This window comes from Microcaecilia unicolor, chromosome 5 (genome assembly GCF_901765095.1).
Source record: "Microcaecilia unicolor chromosome 5, aMicUni1.1, whole genome shotgun sequence".
NCBI lineage: Eukaryota > Metazoa > Chordata > Amphibia > Gymnophiona > Siphonopidae > Microcaecilia > Microcaecilia unicolor.
In genome coordinates this window covers 169628126-169650791 of record NC_044035.1, presented here as the reverse complement: position 1 = coordinate 169650791, position 22666 = coordinate 169628126, and the positions used below count along the sequence as shown (strand labels likewise).

The following is a 22666-nucleotide window of genomic DNA, read 5'->3' as shown; positions in this document are numbered from 1 at the left end:
TGGGGAAAGTTACATCAGCTGCTTGTGAACTTCTAGATTAAAACAGGGGACATGGACCCTGGGATATTATGCTATTCGGTTCTGCACCTTGGCTTCTGAATTGATTTGGAATAATGAGAGCCTTGTCGTGGCCTTCTGGCAGGGATTGGCATCCCAAATCAAGGATGAACTGGCCAGGCGATACCTCTCAACCAGATTAGATTAACTTATTGGTCTTTGCAATATGATAGATATTCGATTCCAGAAGCAAGCCTGAGAATGGCGCTCCTCAGAAAAGACTACCATAAAGGCACCAAGCTATCAGTATCCTTCATGTGCTCCTAGTCAGAGGGAAGCACCTACTCTCGATCTTGTAGAACCCATGCAACTGGGTCGCTCTCCTCTCTCAGTACAAGAAAAACAGAGGCTTCAGACCCTTAACTTATGTCTGTATTGTGGCGAGAATGGACACTTGTCTCCAAGTGCCCCCCCCCCCCCCCCCCCCCCCATTTGCCAAGAAACAGAAATACAGACCCAAGATCACACTGTTGTTTCTTCACGGTAGTCTTAGCCACCATCCAGAAGTTATTCTCCCCCCCCCCCCCCACCCTATACAAAACCCACTCACCCTGGTGCTCTAATGTCACAAATTTTACAGATAGCTTCATGCTCTATGCAGAAGTCTGTCCATATCAGGGACCATAAGTTTGCCAAGCTCTAGGAGATCCCTGTTTCACATCAAGTCTTTCCCTTCTCATTAGCTGATACACTTCATTTTTCCATTCAGTTACAGATGGTGAGTGCTGTTGTCTCCAGTTCTTAAGTATACATTTCCTTGTCAAAAGAAACCCTTTATATAAAAGAGCATTAGATCCTTCCTGGTACCCAGTGGAACAAAACTGGAAAACAATTGAACATCAGCTCTCAGCAGGACAGTTTTACCCAAGGCTTCTGACAAACAGTTCACAATCCTTCTCCAAAAGTCCTGAACTCTCACATAGGACTGAAACATATGATTCGCTGCTGCCTGATGACACCTTGGACAGTGTGCTGAGCCCAAGTTTTGTGACCTGAAAGTCTGTGTCGGTGAGATGTACATCCGCATTAGGAATTTGTAATGTTGCTCTTGCAACAGGGATGATTGAGATAGTTTTTAAAGATTTTTCATCAAAAACTGTTGTATAGTTGTGGGGAGTGGGTTTTGGGGGGCTCAGCAACCAAGGTTAGGGAGCTATGCACCTGGGAGCAATTTATGAAGTCCACTGCAGTGCTCCCCTAGGGTGCCCGGTTGGTGTCCTGGCATGTGAGGGGGAACAGTGCACTAAGAATGCTGGCTCCTCCACGACCAAATGGCTTGGATTTGGTCGTTTCTGAGATGGGCGTCCTCGGTTTCCATTATCGCCGAAAACCGGGGTCGACCATCTCTAAGGTTGGCCTAAATGTTGAGATTTGGGCATCCCCGACTGTATTATCGAAACAAAAGATGGACGCCCATCTTGTTTCGATAATACGGTTTCCCTTCCCCTTCGAACTGTGTTCGATTTATGCCCCTCCACGTTATCCAAAGTTAAATTACAAGAGGATTGTGAGCAATTGTAAGAGAATCTTACAATACTGGGAAACCAGGCATCCAAATGGCAGATGAATTTAAAGTGAGCAAGTGCAAAGTGATGCACATAGGGAAAAGCAACCCAAACTATAGCTACATAATGTGAGACTCCACTTTAGGAGCAGCCAAAAGAGCAAATGTGACCATTAGGAAGAAGAAGTGGACTAATGGTGCAGCAGACTTGATCCTAGCGACCTGGTTCAATTCCCACTGCAGCTCCTTGTGACCTTGGGCAAGTCACTTAGGGGCCCTTTTTAACCAAGCTGCGATAAAAAGGGCCATGCGCTGGCAGCGGGGGGCCATTTATTGCGAGCCAGAGCCCTTTTACTGCATCGGGTAAAAAGCCCCCAGCACACATGGCCATATGGTAAGAGAATTCTTACCCGCATGGCATGCGACAGGGAGCCCTTACTGCCACCCATTGAGGTGGGCCGGTGGTAGTCTCGCAAGAGCAAGTGGTAATCCTGTGTTGGGCCAGCGGTAGTCCCGGAAAGAGCAAGTGGTAAGCCTGCGTTGGGCTTACCGCCGCTCCATACCCCCAGGTACAAAAACTTAGATTCTGAGCCCTCTAGGGACAGAGAAACTACCAGCATATAATGTGTACAGCGTTGTGTATGTCTAGTAACGCTAATAGAAATGATTATTATTATTAGTAGTAGTAGTAGTAGGAATCATTTGGAAAGGAATGGAGAATAAAACAGAGAATATTATGTCATTGAATCACTCAGAGGTGCTACTGCACCTCAAATATAGTGTGCAATTATGATCCCTGCATCTCAAGAAAAATATAGCTGAATTAAAAAAGGTGACCAAAATGACAAGGGGATAGAACAACTTCCCTAAGATGAAATGCTAAAGAGGTAAGGGCTCTTCAGCTAGGAGAAGAGATGGCTGAAGGGAGACATGATAGAAGTCTGTAAAATAATGAGGGAAGTGGAACGGTAGACATGCATCACTTGTTTACTCTTGCCAAAATTACAAAAACTAGAGGGCACAAAATGAAGTTACAAGTAATCCAATTAAAACAAATTGAAGAAAATATTTCTTCACTAAACATATAAATAGGCCTCAGAAATTTCTTGCCATAGAATGTGGTAAAAGTGGTTAGCATAGCAGGGCTTAAAAAAGGTTTAGACAAGTTCCTGGAAGAAAAGCCTATAAAGCATTAATAAGGTACTTGGGGAAAATACACTTCTTATTTCTATGACGAGCATGAAATCTATTTTACTCTTTTGGGATCCTGCAAGGTACTTGTAACATAGATTTGCCACTATTGGAAACTGCATACTGGGCTTAATGGACCTTCAAATCGGTACCAGCATGGCATAGCTTATGTACTTATGTCTATCTACTTGCTCAATAATATTGTTCTTTTCTACCATTTTGCCCAGCACTGATGTCAGGCTTACTTATCTGTAGTTTCATGGATCCCCGGAACCTTTAAAAAAAAAAAAAAAATCGAGATTGCATTGCCACCCCTCCAATCATCAGATTTGAATGATACTAATTTGATTCCTAATAGTATATCTGCAATTTCATTTTGAGTTATTTCAGTACTCTGTGGTGTATACCATTCAGTCCAGGTTACTTGCTATTCTTTAATTTGTTGATTTGGCCTAGTACATGTTCCAAGTTCACTGAGATTTGCTTTAGCTCCTCTGAATTGTCACCTTTACAGTACCATTTCTGGCACAGATAGCTCCCCTTACATCTTTCCCACTACAGAACAATTTATTTAGTCTCTGTTGTTGAATGCCCTTTTCACTCTAATGATGATCCAATAGTCTAGCAGACTTCCTCACAGTCTTATTGTCATGCACTTATATTCCTTATAATATTTAAAGTAAACAGAAGCCTCCATAAAAAAAATTGAAAGAATGCCAAAATCTTTTCTTTATTAGCATCTCCATTACAGTTGGTTTTGTGAAGGTAAGAAATTTGGTACTTAGGTGAAGTAGATATATGGATAAATAAAAGAAGCTCCTGTTGGTACTAGAATGTGGGTAGCTCCTAAATTTTATGTAAGAACTTATAGGTATGTGATTATTGCTAAAATATATTATCAGCATGAATAAGAAAAACATTTAGGGGCTCTTCTACTCAATATGTTAAGTATTTAACGCACAGATTACTGTACGGTAACTGCTACTGCATAACCATGGTAAGGGGTTTTGCAATATTCTAACAGTTACAGCGTAGTAAACTGTGCATTCAGTGCTTTTGTGCTAGGGAGCAGGGCATGGCCACACTTACCACGCGCCCTGGCCAATATGCAGTTAACATGAGACCAATTATTGTCTCCTCAATAGGAGGCACTAAGGACCAGATTCTATATATGGCACCTGAAAACTCTGCATGGAATAAATTTCCACCTAAGCATATTCTGTAAGGGGTGCCTATATTTAGGCCCGATATATAGAATACACTTAGTTGATACTGGATTAGGAACAGGTTCATGGACAGACTCCAGAGGGTGGTGGTTAATGGAATTCATTCGGATGAGGGAAAAGTGAGTAGTGGAGTGCCTCAGGGATCGGTGCTGGGGCAGATTCTGTTCAATATATTTGTGAGTGACATTGCCGAAGGGTTAGAAGGTAAGGTTGCCATTTTACGGATGATACCAAGATTTGTAACAGAGTGGACACCCCGGAGGGAGTGGAAAACATGAAAAAAAGATCTGCAGAAGCTAGAAGAATGGTCTAAGGTTTGGCAATTAAATTCAATGCAAAGAAATGCAAAGTGATGCACTTAGGAAGTAGAAATCCACGGGAGACTTATGTGTTAGGCGGAGGGAGTCTGATATGTACAGACAGTAGAGGGATCTTGGGGTGATAGTATCTGAGGATCTGAAGGCAACGAAACAGTATGACGAGGCGGTGGCCGTAGCAAGAAGGTTGCTAGGCTGTATAGAGAGAGGTGTGACCAGCAGAAGAAAGCAGGTGTTGATACCCCTGTATAAGTCGTTGGTGAGGCCCCACCTGGAGTATTGTGTTCAGTTTTGGAGGCCGTATCTTGCTAAGGATGTAGAAAGAATTGAAGCGGTGCAAAGAAAACTACAAAAAGGGTATGGGATTTGCATTACAAGATGTATGAGGAGAGACTTGCTGACCTGAACATGTATACTCTGGAGGAAAGGAGAAACAGGGGTGATATGATACAGACATTCAAATATTTGAAAGGTATTAATCCGCAAACAAACCTTTTTCGGAGATGGGAAGGCGGTAGAATTAGAGGGCATGAAATGAGGTTGAAGGGGGGCAGACAAGAAAAATGACAGGAAGTATTTTTTCACGGAGAGAGTGATGGATACTTGGAATGCCCTCCTGCAGGAGGTGGTGGAGATGAAAATGGTAATGGAATTCAAAAATGTGTGGGATAAACATAAAGGAATCCTGTTCAGAACAAATGGATCCTCAGAAGCTTAGCGGAGATTGGGTGGCAGCACCGGTGGTGGGAGGCGGGGCTAGTGGTTGGGAGGCAGGGCTAGTGCTGGGCAGACTTCTACGGTCTGTGCCCTGAAAATGGCAGATACAAATCAAGGTCAGGTATACACATAAAGTAGCACATATGGTTTTATCTTGTTGGGCAGACTGGATGGACAGTACAGGTCTTTCTCTCATCTACTATGTTACTATGATACCACACCATTTAAAACTATGTGCATCCATTTACACCAAGGGAAACGTGGTGTAAATGCTGGCACGTAGATTTAGGCACACAAGGGCATATTCTATAACAATGCACATAAATTTTGGAATGCCCACGAAATGCCCATTTCCCCACCCATAACCACACCCCTTTTGGCTGTGCACATTAGAATTTAGGTCTGCATTACAGAATACGCTTAGCAAGTTGTGCACTTAAATTCTAATTGTTTCCAATTAGTGCTCATTATTGCTCATTAAGGCTTGTTATCAACACTGACTGGCTTGTTAAGCCAATTAAGTTACGTGCGTTGTTATAGAATACGCACGGAACACTAGGGGCCCTGTTTACTACGCTGCGCTAAGGGCACATTAGCAGTAATGATTAGCATGTGCTAAACGCTAAGTCGCACATAGGAACATATGGGCAACTCTAGCATTTAGAGAGTGCTAAAAACACTAGTGTAGCTTAGTAAGCAGGGGCTTAGGTAAGATATATAGAATCTGGGAGTTAGTGATTCTGCATTAACTGCCAGCAGGTAGTGCACTAATGGGAACATTAATGCTGAACCTAAATAGGAAAATGCCCCCTAGGAATTGTGCAAAAGTTTCAGCCACCATGTGGTAAATTCTGTGGTAACTGAAACTTTTACTGTACTTTAGTAAAATGGCCCCTTAGATTTTTCAATAAGAAAAAGATTTAGGGCCTCTTTTTATCAAGTTGGGCTAGCGATTCCTGGTGCAGCAATGCCAACAAATGGGCTCCATCGGTATTGCTGTGCGGGAACCGCTAGCACAGCTTGATAAAAAGAGGCCCTTAATTATGTCTTATTGGTTTTAAATATCAATCATAGTGTCTCAAAAAAGAAGTTATGCTTTTTTAAAATTCCTCTGGGCATGCAAAGTCATGGCCAGGTGGAAATTATTGTTAGAGATATTTGGGGGGGGGGGGATTGGGGGGCTTGAAGAGTCATGATGATTCACAATCCTAGTCCTTAACAAAAAAAAAAAAACGAAAGAGAGATAAAACAGGTTTTGTCTGGATATAAAAGAAGATTTAGGTGTGTTTTGGTGCACCAATGTGAACTTGCAAAGGTTGTCGGTATGTGGGTATATTTTGAAAGGAGCAGATTTGTACATATATTAATTAATTACTTTTGGGTATCAACCATGGCTCAGTACTGGAGCCACACCATTTACCCTGCTCATAACCAACTTTTGGTATCTAGAAGTTTATTTTTGGTGAGTTTTATCATTTAAATTCTTTTTGACATATCAAGGATCAGTGGAATCATTATATGATATGATTTATTAGACAGAGCAATAGGGCACGTGTTTAGTGAACATAACCTAGATATAGTGGTCTATAATTTTTAACAATAAAATAATAATATGCAAGAAAGTTTTAGTGTGATTCTGTGAGCAGTATTTTTCAGTTTTTTTGATTTGGCTATAGATTTCACTTTAAACATTCTGCTGATGCCATCAGAAAAGATTTTAGTGTATTGGTACTGTGTAAAGCAAATGACAAAGGCAAGATGTTAGTAAATATTGAGAGACTGCAAAAGGTTAGCTCAATTAATTTTAGTGGTGTCAATGACTATAATAAAGTGTTGCATGGAATATCACTGCTTATGAGATTAATAATAAAAGAGAAGATTTGTGTACATTTTTAAATTTCAACTGTCAGTCAGCCATGCTATTTCAGTCTATTAAGCATGCTTAGCATTTTCTGCTACTAAAGAGCTAACTCCCAATATTTTGGATTTAAGTTCCTATTGTGGTGTATTTTTAAGAGATTGAAGATCAGTGGTATCATTACGATCCACCTGATATTCAAATCTCTCCTGGTTGCCCAACCACTGATAATCAGCAGCAATTAACCTGGCAGTACAGCTGAATATCAGTTTCTGACCAGCCATTTAAAAAATGGGTAGCTCAGGGGCAGTACAAGGGGCAACGCCGGGAAGGAGACAGGGGTTATGTGGGTACTGACAATATTCAGTTGCCGGGACCCACATGGCTAACCCGGTCAAGTTAGAACAGCTTAATAGTCTGGATAGCTATGTAGATCCTGGCACTGAATATTGGCCAGAACCTGCATAACTTTTTAAAAACTTGAACACTCCAAGCCCCTTCGGGCCTACCTCCTTCCTTCTCCCTCTCCCCAGGCTGCGACTTTGAGAACCCCCTCCCAGGTCTTGATAGCTCCCCGGCCTAGGGCCCTTTTACTAAAGGGTTGCCATGTGGCAACCTGTAACTACCACCAGACCAATGCAGCCTCCGGTGGTAGTTCCGCTTCGAGCACGCACATTTCTGGCGCAACAAAAATTTTTGTAAATTTTAACCGCAGCACTAACCCAGCAGTAATACCATCAGGTTACTGCAGGAGCCCTTTCCACTTGCTCTTGTGGGACTACTGCCGGCCCACCTCAATGAGTGGTGGTAAGGGCTCCCTGTCACATGGCCATGTGGTAAGAGTTCTCTTACCATATGGCCATGTGTGCTGGCGGCTTTTTACCTACTGCGGTAAAAAGGGTCCTGGAGCACAGTAAAATGGCCCCCGCTGCCAGTGCAGGGACCTTTTACTGCAGCTTGGTAAAAGGGCCCCTAAGTTACATTGCCCAAGGTCACAAATAGCTGCAGTAGGAATCGAACCCAGTTCCCCAGGATCAAAGTCCGCTGCACTAACCACTAGGCTACTCCTCCACTCTATATAGAATATGCTTAATTGATATCCCAGTGCCTAAAACTATATGCATCCATTTTTACCAACAAAAACATGGTGTAAATCCCTGCATGTAGAATTTTGTGCACTGGGCCATATTCTACAACTACGCACGTAAATTTTAGAATGCCTACAGAACTCCCATTTCCCCGCCCATAGCCGTGCCCCTTTTAAACTGCGCACATTAGAATTTAGGCATAGTTCATTACAGAATACGCTTAGCAAGTTATGTGTGTTCCAATTATTGCCAATTAGTGCTCATTATTGTTTGTTAAGTGCTATTATCAATGCTGATTAGCTTAAGCCAATTAAGATAAGTACATTATTATAGAATATGCGTGGATTTCAACGCGGAACGCAAGGCACGATATGGGGGCACGTGCTTGGTGCAGAAATATGTGAAAGCTTATAGTGATGATGAAAGTTTGAAAAACTGTGGTCACACCAGAAATGGGTCAAATATTTTGAAAAAAACTTTTTATACACTGAACGTTGCCTAGAGCTACTGAAGATCAGAGAGTGCTTTGCTATTGCCTCTCACACAATGAAAATATGGTGCATGTCAACGATGCCAAAGCCAGTGGACAATAGAAAGGTGCAGCCTTAGGATGGACTCGCTGAAAGGGATTCTGCTTGAGTAGTACCACTTCAGAAACTTCTTGCAAAGCCTTTGATAGGTACTTAACTAACACTCAAGCACTGCTGCAAAAGATGATCTCTTGAGGTAATATGCATGACATAAGGAAAAGCAACCCAGGAGAAGACTGATTTATTCAGTTTGCTGGCATATTGGTTTATTTAAAAAAGGTACTGAGACAATCCTCAGGGCCCCTTTTACCAAGCTGCGCCGAGGCCCCCTTTTACTGCACTGGTAAAAGGGAAGTCTTGCCTTCCTGCAGGAAATGGCCGTGCAGCAAGTAAAGCACTTGCCATGCGGCCATTTCTGGGGTAAGCCCTTACTACCACTCTTTGAGGTGTGGTAAGGGCTCCCGCATTAACCTGGCAGTAACCGGGCAGTAATTACCATTGGGTACACTTGTAGCCCAGAAATGACGACACGCTAGAGGTGGAAAGTACCACCGAGCTGCTGCGGTAGCCCAGCGGCACTTTCTGTATAGCGAGCAGTAAGCCCATGTTGGGCTTACCGCCGCTTAGTAAAAGGGAACCCTCAGTTTCTAATCTTGTTTCTCTCAGCTACAACTGTTAAATTCGTTCTTTTTTTCTTTGGATGATTGCAAACATAACTCATGCTTTGGTTTTTGCTAGGATCCAGATGTTGCAAACACAGCTGCTAGAATTTTGCTCTATATATCTGACAGGATAACACTGTTGCTCAAATCTTTACACTGGCTTCCTAAAACTGCCAGGATAGAATTAAAAACTTGTGTTTGGTTCACAAAATTATTAATGGAAATTTTCCTGAGTACTTGATCTCTTTAGTTACACTCAAAAGAAATCCTTTCGCAGTCTTCTTTGAAGTTTAGGTCATCTAGTAAAAAATTGTTCACAGCGATTTTATCTTGGAATTCATTATCTACTGAACTTAGATTACAGCAAAGTTACCTAAAATTCCGACGAAACTTGAAGGTCTGGCTTTTTCAAAAATATTACAACTAATTAATGAGAATCTTATGTGCTGCATGTTAGAGCTAATTTGTCATAAGTACATAAGCACTGCCACGCTGGGAAAAGACCAGCGTGGTCCATCAAGCCCAGCACTCTGTCTCCGACAGCGGCCAATCCAGGCCCCAAGAACCTGGCAAAAACCCAGAATTTAATAACGATCAATGGACTTCATTGATCTGTAATATAATTTATTAATTATTATTTTGTGAGCCAGTTGGGGCAGTATATAAAAAGCTTATGGCTATGATCAGGGTACTAGAGGAAACGAGGTGACAGAATGTCCCAGGGGAGCCTAAACCCAATACACAGGGGTACACAGATCGGATTATCAGCACTTGGTCACCACTCTGTTCCTCCTGTGCTTATCAAAATAATGAACTAGCTATTTATAATACTGTTTATTGTACTTGTTGGATATCTGACATAGATATGTATAAGAAACTTGAATGATATAAAATTGCTCCAAATCTAAGGGTTTCAATGAGCCTTTGAACATATAATTTATAGTTAATAATAAGTAGCCTCATAAGCCCAGGGTACCTTTTTATTAGGACACCTCTGACTAGCTCTCATCATAGGCTACCCCGCCTGCCCGACACCACAGAGAAAAACTCTCTTATTAATATTTACATGAGAGAAAAGCCTGCAGTATCTAGGTTAATGGGTAAACAATCCAAATTTTATGGATTAATAGTTCAAGTGCTCATCAATCCTCAAACTTTAAATGACCACTGAAACTCTACATATGGTCTATAAAGATAAGAAGACAAAAAATTTACTTAAAAAAAAAATCAAATCACATCAATGGCATCCAGATTGAAAAATATATATATGTGTACTTAGCTTCGCCATCCATGGCCTCTAAACTCAGTAACTATATATTCTTTCTTGAATCAATCCTTGGTTGTCGTCTTATCATGTCATATCGCTGTCAATCCAATCTCTCTTATTTCTCGACAGAAATAGGACTCCCACTGTTTCGCTGCTTCCTCAGGAGAAAAAATCAGAAAGGAAGACAAATTTCCTCTTCTTATCAGTGCGAACACAAAATACAAAATGGCGATTGTTTTTATAAGGATTGACAGCGATATGACATGATAAGACGACAACCAAGGATTGATTCAAGAAAGAATATATAGTTACTGAGTTTAGAGGCCATGGATGGAAAAGCTAAGTACACATATATATATTTTTCAACCTGGATGCCATTGATGTGATTTGATATTGAAGTACATTTTTTGTCTTCTTATCTTTATAGACCATATGTAGAGTTTCAGTGGTCATTTAAAGTTTTGAGGATTTGATGAGCACTTGAACTATTAATCCAAAAAATTTGGATTGTTTACCCATTAACCTAGATACTGCAGACTTTTCTCTCATGTGAAATATTGATAGGAGAGTTTTTCTCTGTGGTGTCGGGCAGGTGGGGGTAGCCTATGATGAGAGCTAGTCAGATTTGTCCTAATAAAAAGGTACCCTGGGCTTATGAGGCTACTTATATTAACTATAAATGATATGTTCAAAGGCTCATTGAAACCCTTAGATTTGGAGCAATTTTATATCATTCAAGTTTCTTATTAAATTTGCTCTATGCAGTTTTGGAATTGTCTGCTATACACATAGATATGTATGCAAATTGAATGAGCTCATTTAGTGGAAGCATCCAGTAGCCCTGTGTGCACTTTTACTCATGGAGAAAAAGTACATATGATGATTTTATTTTGTACCTGCAGGGAACCATACCAGAGCATTTTCAAATGCAAACTCCACAGGGAGCTTTCCCTAAGAAAAAGCGCTTGTAGGTCCTGTGAAGATGCACCGAAGGACTGAAAAATTTGCTTCCTTTATACCTGGTCCAAGTCAGGTGTTAATTTTTAGTTCTTGGTATGTGAACGTAAGCATACCATGCTATTTGTATGTGCCTGTAAACCTAATTAGCATCTGTTGTTTCTTAATTTGTGTGCATGTACACACTACCATCTTCTGTAACCAGATATAGCATGCATACCACATGTTAAGAGTACCTAGGTCCCTAAATATTTGAAACTTTACCCCAAAATGTTTTATGTTTAATTTTGTGGAACTTGATGATTACATATTTAGGTATGCTGGTAATTAACAAATGTCCAGAGGGCAAGGTTCCTTCTATTATTTTATTATTATTTGTTACATTTGTATCCCACATTTTCCCACCTATTTATAGGCTCAATGTGGCTTACATAGTTCTGGAGAGGTTGTTACAGACTCCAGTGTGAACAAATACAAAGTGGATAGTACCATTTAAAGATCTGGGACGAATCGCTCCATGTGGGTTGCGAGGGTGGGATTGTTCGGTGAGGGATTGAGTATTGTCGTTACTTAGTTAATTGTTGTGTTACATAGTTCGGTGTTTATGTTGGTTATGTGGGGTATGCCTTTCTGAAAAGGCAAGTCTTTAGGTTTTTTTTCGAAAATTTAGGTGGTTGCTCGTGGTTTTTAACTCTTTTGGTAATGTGTTCCAGAGCTGTGTGTATATGTAGGAGAAATTGGATGCATATGCTGATTTATACTTCAGTCCCTTGCATCTTGGAAGTGAAGGTTTAGGTAACATACATACATAGTAGATGACGGTAGAAAAGACCTGCACGGTCCATCCAGTCTGCCCAACAAGATAAACTCATATCGGCTACTTTTGTGTATACCTTACCTTGATTTGTATCTGTCATACGTTAGTGTGCAGGAGTCCGCTGCTTGTGTTTCAACCATTGGGCATGGCACATCAATACTGCTGTTTCAATCTTGCAGCTCCACAGAACTTACCTGCTCCATGTGATTAAAACTGCAATATTGCTGCACCATCCCCAATAGTAGGAGCCTAGGTGTTGGATACCTGTGTAACTTGAAGGTAATGCTGTCAGAGTGATCTTTTGCAGCATTCTCATGTTGTAATCTTGCCTATGCTAGAATTATTCTATTACGGTATGCTAGATGAGATCTCCAGGATCAGCCCTCTAGTTTTATTTCATTCTTCTTACAGATATGATATTGTAAGATTGTCCTGGCTCTTCATTTCTGCCATCCAATATCTTTACTGAGACCCTACTAAGCACTGAATATAAACAATCAAGTCACGTGTTTGCCCAGCTCTGAGCACAGATCCTGCCTTACCTCTGCTATTTCAACTTTTCTCTCCCAGATCTTAATGCTCTTCTCCAGGTCTCCATGGTCTATCTTCTCATTCACATACTCAAAAACATGTGGTACTCGGTAATCTGATAGCTGTTTCTGCAACTTCTTGTTCAGACTCTCGGCTTTGGCTCGTTCCTTTAGGTGAAAAATTGAACAGAAGGAGAATATTCGGCAGAAAAAAAAAGCGTAATTTATGTGTAGTGCTCTTTAAGTGAGTAACTAACAATAATGGGTTAGAGTCAGCCTTACTATATTTTGGGCAAGTGCTATGAATGCTTTTTTCACTTAAAATTTAAGTCTTAAGTAGAGGTAAACTTCTCGGAAATTTTGAACTGAGGTAAGAAAAAAAAGGGGGGGGGGGAAGAAATAGGAAAACTGGAAAATAATAAATTGTATTTAAGCAGCCATTTAGGGGGTAATCATTTCATTTTTTTTCCATTTATTTTGGTCTTATATCCCACATTTTCCAAAACAAGTTTGGCTCATGTAACTTACAAATGAACAAAGGGCAGTCAATATGACTAACAGTATAACAGAGTACACTGGCAATAAGCTTAGTATTGGCTTACAAAGTAATAAAGAGCAGTCAACATGACTTACAGTGAAAAAAGACAACAGCATTCAACAGGCAGATGCAGCAAAGAGTAATGGAAACAAACTGCCATGGGTGATAACACAGTTTGTTTATACAGGGACATAGTGAGGATAGTGTAGTTATGAGTCCTTTGGGGGAGCAAGAGAATCAGCATCTAACATTTGGGGAAGTATGTGCTTACAATTATGACTAAATTATGCACATACATCTTTAGAACAATGCACATATATCTTTAGACTATAGGTATATACTACTACTACTACTATTTAGCATTTCTATAGCGCCACACATATGTATGCAAATATGCACATAAATGAAAAGAATTCCAGCTAAGTGATAGTCTGTAAATAAGTGCAGGACTCAGCACTGAATATGTGGGGCTAAGTTTGCCTGCGGTGGTCAGTTTTAATAAATGTTGATCACGGTGGGCTGCATATTGACCCCTGTATTTCTAAGAGGTAATTACTAGCTAAAGTAGTTGGCCTAATTAAAACTTCTGTACACCAAATTAGATGAAAAGCCCTGTAAAACAAAGTTTAAGACTGGGCTAGATAAAAACACAAACACTAAACAGTGATTTTTTTTTTTTTACCTCAAACACTAAACAGTGCTTTTAATTCCGCTAGGTACTAACTGCTGTTTTCCCTAAAATTCAAACACTAAATAGTTACTTAATAACTGCTCTGCTAAGCACTGTTTCTTTTTTAAAATTCAAACACTAAACTGTGATTTTAATAACTGTTCTTCTAGGCTCTAACTGCTTTAAACAATGACTCTAACTATTGAACTATAAACTGCTTTTCTTGGACAAGCAGAGTAATATTATAAAACTAGGAAGAAAAGGCCCGTTTCAGACACAAATGAAATGGGCGCTAGCAAGGTTTTCCTTCCTTCCTTCTCTCCCTCGCAGTTCCAGGGGGGCCGGGGGCCCCACTCCCTCCCCCTCCCCACCTCCCAGTCCGGCGTTTTGGCAGCCCTGAAGCGTAGTCCATCCGGCACCAGTGATTCTCATGTAGTCTGCTTACCTGGCCCGCCCACGACGTCACAACGTTGTGACACGGGGGCGGGGCCCGCCCTCGACGTCATGACATTGTGACACGAGGGCGGGGCTGAGACAGATGGCCAGAGATAGAAATCTACACCACGACGAACCCCACGAACCCTGGTCCCTGCACTGAAACCACGGAGTGAGCTTCAGAACGTTGGAGTTGCGAATTATGTCGGGGTGGGGGGGCATCCAACGAACACTACGGGGGGGGGGGCTTCAGGGGGGCTTGCTTCAGTGGCACGGAGTGAGCTTCAGAGGTTCAGAGGTGGGAATTATTTATATAGATTCACTAATTACCTCTTCAACCCCATTTCTACCTAAGTTTGAACACAATTTTCCCCCACTAATACTCACCAGTGCAGCAGCAGGAATCTCTCACTTGTTCCAGGATTCACTCTCTCTTTCCCCTATCATTATTCAGTCTCTCTCGTCTTTCCCTACCCTGTCGTCATCCAATCTCTCTTTTTTTTCTCTCTCTCATTTCCCACCCTGTCTTCACCCACTCTCTCATTTCCCTTTCCCCACCCTGTCATCCAGTCTTTCTCTCTCTCATTTCCCCACCCTATCAGTACCCAGTCTCTCTCTCTCATTTCCCTTTCCCCACCCTGTTATCACCCAGTCTCTCTCTCATTTCCCCACCCTGTCATTACCCAGTCTCTCTCTCATTTCCCCACCCTGTCACTAGTCCTCTCTCTCTCATTTACCCACCATGTCACTATCCTCTCTCTTTCTCTCTCTCATTTTCCCATCGTCATTACCAAGTCTCTCTCTCATTTCCCCATTGTCATTACCATCTCTCTCATTTCCCCACCCTGACATTACCCAGTCACTCTCTTTTCCATCCCACCATCTGCCTCCTCCAAACAGCCACCACCCTCACATCTAGCACTCACCAACCAGAAAACCTATCAGCCACCCCCCTCCCCAGGTCCCTACCTCCCGTAACTAACTACATCCACCCCTCCAGGTAGTCCTCATCAACCAGGAAACGAGAAGCCACTCAGCCACCCCCTCCTAGAGTCTACCACTGCCCCCTCACCCATACAGCCAACTAAATCCTTCCCTAGGTAGAAGAAGTCCTGCAGTGGCTGCATGGAAGAAGCGACGACGCCGAAGACTCCTTGCAGGCAGGCAGCTCCCCCTCATTTCCCCCTCTGGCCAGGTCTGCTCAACTGCCGTCGGTGAACAGGAATTTTCATTTCCCTGCAAACCATGGCTGGTTATGAGTTTGAGCTGTGGATGCAGAACTTTGGCTCTTGTCTTCCAAGATGTGAGATACGGAGACCAGTGCTGGAGTTCTTGCACTGAAATGGCTCAAACTCACAAAGAGCTGTGCAATAAAATGAATGTGCTACCTAGAGTCCTCTACCTTTTCCAGGTCCTCTCTGTAGTCCCTAGACATTTTGGGCCGGATTCTGTATATGGGTCTAAAATGTAGGCGCACTGGAATAACACGCATAGCGCTATTCTATAAATCACGTCTACAGTAAGACACAGTTTACAGAATAGCGCAAGTGCATAGGCTGGGGGAACATGCGTACATTTAAGCATGGCTATTTATGCCACTGAAAACCTGGTGTATATACCCGCACCTAAATGTACACGTTCCCCCAAATTCTATAACAACTCATGAAAATTTGATTGATGCCCCTAACAGGCCTACATTCCTCCCATGGCCACGCCCCATTTTCATATATGTGCGTTGGAATTTACGCACACCTCTTTTTAGAACATGCCTAAAAAGTGTATGTAAATTCGAATTATTGTAAATTAGTGATAATTGGTTATTGGCCAATTATCATGACTAATTGACTTGTTACTCAATTGAATAGCGCGTGTAAATTGGCCGCACACACAATTTAACAAGTACTACTCGCCGTGCCTTATATAAAATCCAGCCCTTTATTATATCCCACCATAAACATATATTTAAATCTATTTGGAATGATTACAAGCCTAGATTTTCTCAAGACAGGAAGCAAAGCAGACTGGGTGTTCCAAATTGTATTCTTTATTACAATGCAGCCCAGGCATGATCTGCCATTGAATAGTTTAAAAACCATCCTTATAAGCTCTGGGTAGCTATTGAACAGGAGCTGTTTGGACCAGTTAGTTTGCAGCACTTGCAGTGGTTTCCCAGGAGGTATTGCTCTTTGAGTTACTACTAGACCATTCTACTTACTCTGAAAGTCTATGACACTATTTATTTATTTGCTGCACTTGTATCCCACATTTTCCCACCCATTTGCAGGCTCAATGTGGATTACAAAATGTTATAGCAACATGTACATATTATAGGATAAGAATTTCAGAATATAGATACAGATGGGTACATAGAATATCATAGCAATCATATTAACGGAATAATAATTTTACAATTATTACAAATAAGAGTGCATAAGTAAATCATATTGATTGGAAGTGGATTGAAAGATCAACATAACATAACATAATGATATCAGGACAAGATATAATATTCAGTCATGAGGATGTAATTAGGATGAACAGATAGAAATCAAGTAAGACACTTGATTTCAGCTTTCCAAATTTACACCTATCTGTGATAATCTATTGTTTCAACCTAAGATGACTTCTCCTGTTTTAAGTGCTGGGAGAGATGTGGGCTGACTAGATGGCGTCAACTGTTTGATGAGTCCCACCTTGACAACATTGACTCTCTTGTCCAAACATATCAGATTCCTAACACATTATTTTGCTTATACTCAGATTAGTTACTTGCTCTGGAGACATTAGAGGAGCTTTGTGAGGATTTTCAATCAACGAAACATCTTGTTGCAGTTTTATATAAATATCTGTAGGACCTGGACCCACTTGACCTTTCTCATAGAAATATGGGAGCTAGATCTTGGCACTAGCTTTGAAGCCTTGGACTAGGTCCAGATGGAATCGGTTCTACCTATATTAGTTACGTCTACTAATGTTCAAGAAAACCATGCTAAGACTGCTTATCGATGGTATCTGACCCCAGAAAGGCTCAATCAATGGTTTCTAGCTGTTTCCCTTTAAGTTTCAACAATTTTTTATTGATGACATTCTAATAAAACAAACACCTTGACAAGCAGCAAAATAGTCACATCAGATATATCAATCACAGTCATGTGCATACAGTCATCATCAATACTTTCCATATATATATACCATTTATCCCTATCCCCCAACTAATTCCCCCCTCGTTATACCCCCCACTCATATCGAATCGGCTTTACTGCTACTTTCCTCCAGGAGTCTGAACTTGGAAAGTTCCCGTAGGATCCGATCGTTTCTCAGCCGATTGATTTACAGATAATCAAGACAAACATTTCCAACATTGCATGTTATAACAGTAGGCATATCTATACAAACCCAGCAATTGCCGAATGATAAGTACAACCTTCAAACTTTTAAACCGTTGTATCCCCTTACCCTATCCCTATCCTCCCTCTATTCCTCCCGCGCTTCCCCGCAGTACCTTCGTGATAGTAAGAGTTATGGCCAATAGGGGGAAATGGGCAGCCCACAGGTACCTGCTGATATGAAGCTCTGCTAACAGTTTGTTCTATATCTCCGCCTGCCCTCCCTCTCTCCCTTGGCCTCGTATAAGAGATCGTGAGACCACACTTTGAGTTCTTATTATCTCTACATTATAATATTCCTTTTGGTAGCCCATCGCAATCTCTCCCCCCCCCCCCCCCCCACCGTACCCCTTGAATATTACCCTCCCCCCCCCCCATTCATTCCACAGTCATCCCAATTCATTCAATACCTGGCTTCTAACTTTAGGAGCTATAACATTTAAATATGCTTTCCATGTTTTAATAAATTGTTGCCTCCGTTTTGGCGTATATCGAGCACCTTTTGCCTCCCAGAGCATAAGCGCACGCAGTTTATTCCTCCAATACCAGTATGAGGGCGGTATGTCCATCAGCCAGTGATTCAATATGCATTTTTTCCCCAGAATGCAGGATTTACTTAGGAATAACTTCTCTTCCCTCGTCCCTGCCGCCCACACCAATGATAAACTAAACATTATCCGTTCAAATGTGAGTTGTACCCTAAATCCCAAAGTCCCTGAAACAAACCGAGCGAGAGCCGTCTAGAACCTCCAAATGGGTCGACACTGCCACATCCCATGTGCCAATGAGGGCATGCCCACTCCGCACTTTTGGAATATATCTGCCCCCTCCACCCCTGCATGCCATGCTTGCTTGCCCGAGAAATATGCCCTATGTATTGATCGAAAATGGCACTCCTGCAATTCCGCACTATGTACTACCCCTGTTAACCCTTTGAGCGCAGCCATCACCTTCCCTTCTGCTATTGTGCCCCCCCACCTCTTGCTCCCATCTCCTCACTACTTCACCAGTATCCCTTTTAGGTTTGAATTCTCCCAGTGCTTTATGAAACCAAGATATGGAAGTTTGCCCCACTGCATCCCCTCTTAGGAAGTCCCGAACTTTCCCCCCAAACTCCAATGTGAGTGCAGACCGGGGTAATCCCCTATGGTAATGTGCCAACTGTAAATAAGCCAGCCTGGTCAGCGGACCTCCCGCACATCTCCTTTCGAATTCTTCATAGGACAGCAGTGATCCATCTGCCTGGAGGAAATTCTCCAACAGTGTCACCCCCTGTCTCTCCAGGTCCCTAAAAACTCGGTTTTCTCTTCCTGCTGGGAACTCTGCATTGCCGGTTATTGACAATAGCACACTAGTCTCCGGATCTTGTCCCCAATGGCCCAGTAACACCCTCCAGATTTGTCTCAAAGGCCGCAGCAACACACTATTTTTCACCAGAGGTGGCAACCCCCTCCCCTCCGAGTGCAATAAACAGTTCAGGGACCATGGTCTAAAATACGCTTGTTCCCACTTCATATCGGTATATGTGGATGTGCCCAAGACCCAGTCTTTCACATGCCTTATCAAACAAGCATGATTATAGTCCTTCATATCAGGCATGCCCAACCCGCCTCCAACCTGCGTCCCATATACATGACGCCACCTCATTTTTGGTTTTTTCCCCGCCCAGCAAAACTGTGCTACGTGCCTCTGCAAAACCCTCAGATCTTTAATCAACAGTTTAATTGGTAGAATCTGTAGTACATACAGCCATTTTGGGAACATAATCATTCGATACAAGTGTACTCTGCCCATTAATGACAGCGGTAAAGACATCCATTTTTCCAGTTGTGTCTTAGTTTCTCTAAGCAAGCCTGGGACATTGGTTTTATGCAGTTGTGTTGGGTCCATTGGCATATTGATCCCCAAGTATTTAAATGCCGTATTTGCTTGGCGTAACTTTGTCTGACTCCATATCTCTTATCCTATTCCCTCGTGCTAGGGCCTCCGACTTCTCTAGGTTCAACTTGAACCCCGAGAAGTCTCCATATTCCTGAAGGCTCTCCATCAACCGTTCCAGTGACCTCCGGGGCTCAGTAAGCAACACCAGCAAATCATCTGCAAAGGCTGCAGTTTTGAATTCCTGATCTTGAATTCGTACTCCCTTGATATCTACATTGCTTCCTATTTCCCGCAGTAATGGGTCCAGAGTCAACACGAACAGAAGTTTGCCTGTACAAAGAACCCCTTTATGCCATAAGCCTTTAACGTCGCAAACATGAAGCCCCAGTCCACTCTGTCAAAGGCCTTTTCGGCATCAAAGCTAATTAACATGGCCCGCGTGCCCTCACTCTTCACTCTCTCCAATGCCCCAATTATCCTTCTCAGATTTTTAACTACTTTCCGGCCTTTCACAAAGCCCACTTGTGATTTCTCCAGCAAATCCGGCAAAAACCAAGCCAGTCGATTCGCCAATATCTTTGCTATGAATTTTGTTTCTGCGTTCAGCAGAGATATAGGCCTGTAAGACTCTGGCAGGTGTGCTTGCTTGCCCGGTTTCAGAATGACTGTTATATTAGCCTGATTTAAGTGGCTGGGCATTTGTCTACGCGCAATCACCAAATTAAATACCTCCGAAATTATTTGTCCAATTTCCGGTCGGAGTATTTTGTAAAATTCATTACCGAGCCCATCAGGGCCTGGTGCCTTACCAAGTGGGCTTTGCTTTAATACCCAATCTACTTCATCTACTGTTATTGCAGCATTCAAAATCTTTAGATCAGCAGTATGCACTTTTGGCACATCAACACTCCCAAGATATGCTGCACTAGGCTTCACTATCTCGGTTTGTGGTTTATATAACTCTTCATAAAAGTGCTTAAAGATCTCTGCTATTTCGTTATCTTTATGTTTCAATTCTTTTTGCCTATTTACCAATGAGATTACTTTCCTGGAGCCCACCTGCTTATTTATTAATTTCGCCAAGAATTTCCCTCCCTTATTAGCAAATTTATACAGCTGATATTTATAAAACACTGCTGATTTCTGGGCCTGTTGTTGTAATAACTCATTAAGGGTTTGCTGCGCCTCTAATAACTGGGCCCGCATTTCTAACGTCTGACTATGGCCATATTGTCTCCTCAAAGATACCACCTTCTGTTCCCACCTTAGCACCTCTCGCCTCCGCGCCTTCCTCTGGAAACTGTTATAGGCTATTATTTCCCCTCGGAGGACCGCTTTTGCGGCTTCCCAGAAGAGCACTGGATCTTCCCTATGTACTTCATTCTCCTTCTGATATTGTGCCCACCTATGCAGTAGTTGCGACTGAAATTTACTATCTCTATACAGGTAAGCAGGAAATCGCCATGAGAAGGTTCCCTGTGACTCTCTTTCCAACCTCAAGTCCACTGAGACCCAAGCATGGTCAGAAACCACTATTGGCCCAATCCTGGTCCCCATAACTTGTGTTAACAGCTCCCGTGCGATCAGTATGTAGTCAATGCGTGATAGCGTGGAGTGGGCTCTGGAAAAGTGAGTGTAATCTCGTTCTAACGGATTTAGGGTTCTCCATAAATCTACTATCTCCAGGGCCTCTTCCAGCATCCCCAGGCCCCTCTGGCTCCTGGACAGCTCTCGTCCCGTCGGATTAGATCTGTCTAATCTTGGCTCTCTTACCTCATTGAAGTCTCCCCCCAGTATGATAGGACCCTCTCCCATATCCTTCACTCTACGCAAGAGTTGTCTATAAAATGACTTCTCAAAGTTATTAGGCGCGTATATGTTACATAGCAATAAAGGCTGCCTCTCTATTTCTAGGGCCACCAGGACATATCGCCCTCTCTCATCCTTGATTAGTTTCTTAACTTTCACATGCAATCCCTTGCGTATCAGGATTATCACCCCACCTTTCCCATCTACTGCTGGGGACTCCATAATTTCACCCACCCACCAGCGCTTCAACTTTTCGTGCTCTTCTCGCGTTAAGTGTGTTTCTTGTAAGAAGGCTATTGTTGTTTTCTGGTCATTTAAGACTTTTAAGATTTTTTGTCTCTTTATTGGGGAATGTATACCCCCAACATTCCATGTCACAATCTTTATTTCTGACACTTCTCAGTAGTAGTTTGACCTTCCACCTTCCGCTTCCAACTTTTAACCACCCGAGAGATGTCCCAGCCTCCACCTCCCGAGCATTCCTCCCAGCATTCCTTCTCATACTCCCCATTTCTGCCGCTCCTCATCCGTTCCCAACACTCATGCATCTCATTCATCCACATTCGTCCCACCCTTCTATCCCCCCCTTGTCCATTCCCCTTATACCTACCCTTCCCTCCCTCCCCCTCTCCCCCCCCCCCCACCCCCTCTTTAACCCCTCTTACATACTTTACCCTAAACATGCCCTTAGGCATTACGACTTCCGTGTCCCCAGGAATAGGACACTCTCTTACTGCGCTAAGGGCTCCGGCCCTTTGGATGTCCTTATCACATTTTCAAATTTTATCATTAACTGAAAACTCATATGAGACTCAACTTCAAACCAGCACCAACATGTGCAATATCCATCTTGTAACCTTCTCCAGCCTTCTATTAGTATGAATTCAACACCAATCCGTCTGGCTCTGCTGGATCTGTTTCTTTCAGCCATTGTTCTCTCCTTGTTCTCTGCTCCCTGCTCTTGTTAACTTGTCAACATATTCTTCAGCCTCCCTCACTTTGTCAAAGTACACCACTTGTCCATTGTTTATCACCTTCAGTCGCGCTGGGTAAAGGAGGCTAAATTTGTATTTGAGACCAAACAGCTTAGTACAGATGGGCCCGAACTCTCTTCTTGCTGCAGAGACCTTCAGTGAATAGTCCTGGAAACATAAAACTTTCTTGCCTTGATACTGCAGCTGTTTCCCGGCTCTTAGGCTTTGTAAAATCTCTGTTTTATGTGCATA

General features: G+C 42.3%; 1 protein-coding gene across 1 annotated transcript in view; it reads right to left on the bottom strand.

Moving 5' to 3' along the window:
• Window positions 1-22666, bottom strand: part of CCDC113 (coiled-coil domain containing 113) — a 184857-nt gene that overhangs the window by 21958 nt on the left and 140233 nt on the right. The window contains exon 7 of the mRNA XM_030205001.1: window positions 12734-12889. Coding sequence (XP_030060861.1) covers window positions 12734-12889 — 156 coding nt within the window. The remainder of the gene's footprint in view (window positions 1-12733; window positions 12890-22666) is intronic.